Below are 964 nucleotides of genomic sequence, written 5' to 3'. Positions count from 1 at the left end.
TGGGGTGGTTGGGGGGGGTTTTTGGGGGGGTGACACAGCAGGCCCCCCCCCCAAATCTCCATCAGGGTCCTCACCTGCTCCTGCAGCTCGGCCAAGCGGTTGGCACGTTCCTCCTCCGAGTCCGAGCTCTCCTCGCTCTCCGAGGAGCTTTCGCTGCTGCTTTCGTCCTCTTCCTCATCTTCATCCTCTTCCTCGTCCTCATCTTCCTCGCTGGAGGACTCCTCGGAGGAGGATTTAGAGAGGGCACCCGTCAGGGGGGCCGACACCGAGGGGGGGCTGGCGTCCTGCGGCTCGTCCGGCATCTTGGCGTAGCTGAACTCAAAGACGTCCTGCCGCGGGGCAGGGAGAGCAGTCAGGGCATGGGGGGACCCAGGAGGGGGTTTTGGGGGGGCTGGAAGGGTTGGACCCCCCCAACTCACCTGCAGCTTGCGGGCCATGGCCACCACGTCGTGGTCGGGGGGGTTGTACTTGTAGCAGTTGGAGAACATTAACCGGACGTCGGCGGCGAATTCTTGGGCGTCGTGATAATCCCGGTTCTCCATCTTCCGCTGCGGGGAAGAGAGGTGGTCAAAAAAACCCCAAAAAACCATAGAACCCCCCCAAAAAATCAAGAGGGGATCCCTTCCTTTCACCCCACCTTGATGGTGCTGAGGTCCATGGGGTGCTTGATGATCTCATGGTAGTCGTGCAGCCCCAGGGCGGAGGCGTCGACGGGTTTGTAGAAGGGCCAGGCGTAGGCCGCGTGCTTCTTGGAGAGCAGCTCCTTCAAGATGCCGTTGCAGTATTTGAGCTGCTCCGAAAGTTTGCCCTTTTTGGAAGTTTGATGCTGTTGGGAATCGGGTAAATCCTTTTTGGGGGGTTTAATGGGGCGACCGCTCTCTCTCCGGGCGGGGATTTTAGCGGCTTTGGCCTCCAACAAGGTGGCGGAGGGGGAGGACTCGCCGCTGGTGGCGATGATGGCCGT

The 964-nt window shown here is 60.9% G+C and overlaps 1 protein-coding gene across 1 annotated transcript in view; it reads right to left on the bottom strand.

Moving 5' to 3' along the window:
- Positions 1 to 56: 56 nt before the first annotated feature.
- The window catches only part of LOC106898544 (bromodomain-containing protein 2-like), a gene marked incomplete at its 3' end in the record, with an annotated part of 3,671 nt that continues 2,763 nt past the window's right edge, over positions 57 to 964 (bottom strand). Inside the window, exons 5-7 of the mRNA XM_014959845.1 lie at positions 638 to 964; positions 420 to 548; positions 57 to 329 (exon numbers count right to left, since the gene is read on the bottom strand). The exon at positions 638 to 964 is cut by the window's right edge and continues 7 nt beyond it. Coding sequence (XP_014815331.1) covers positions 57 to 329; positions 420 to 548; positions 638 to 964 — 729 coding nt within the window. The remainder of the gene's footprint in view (positions 330 to 419; positions 549 to 637) is intronic.

Source organism: Calidris pugnax, unplaced genomic scaffold (genome assembly GCF_001431845.1).
Source record: "Calidris pugnax isolate Ruff unplaced genomic scaffold, ASM143184v1 scaffold528, whole genome shotgun sequence".
Taxonomy (NCBI): Eukaryota; Metazoa; Chordata; class Aves; order Charadriiformes; family Scolopacidae; genus Calidris; species Calidris pugnax.
Note: the sequence above shows the minus strand (reverse complement) of the source record. Positions and strands in the feature narration are given on the sequence as shown.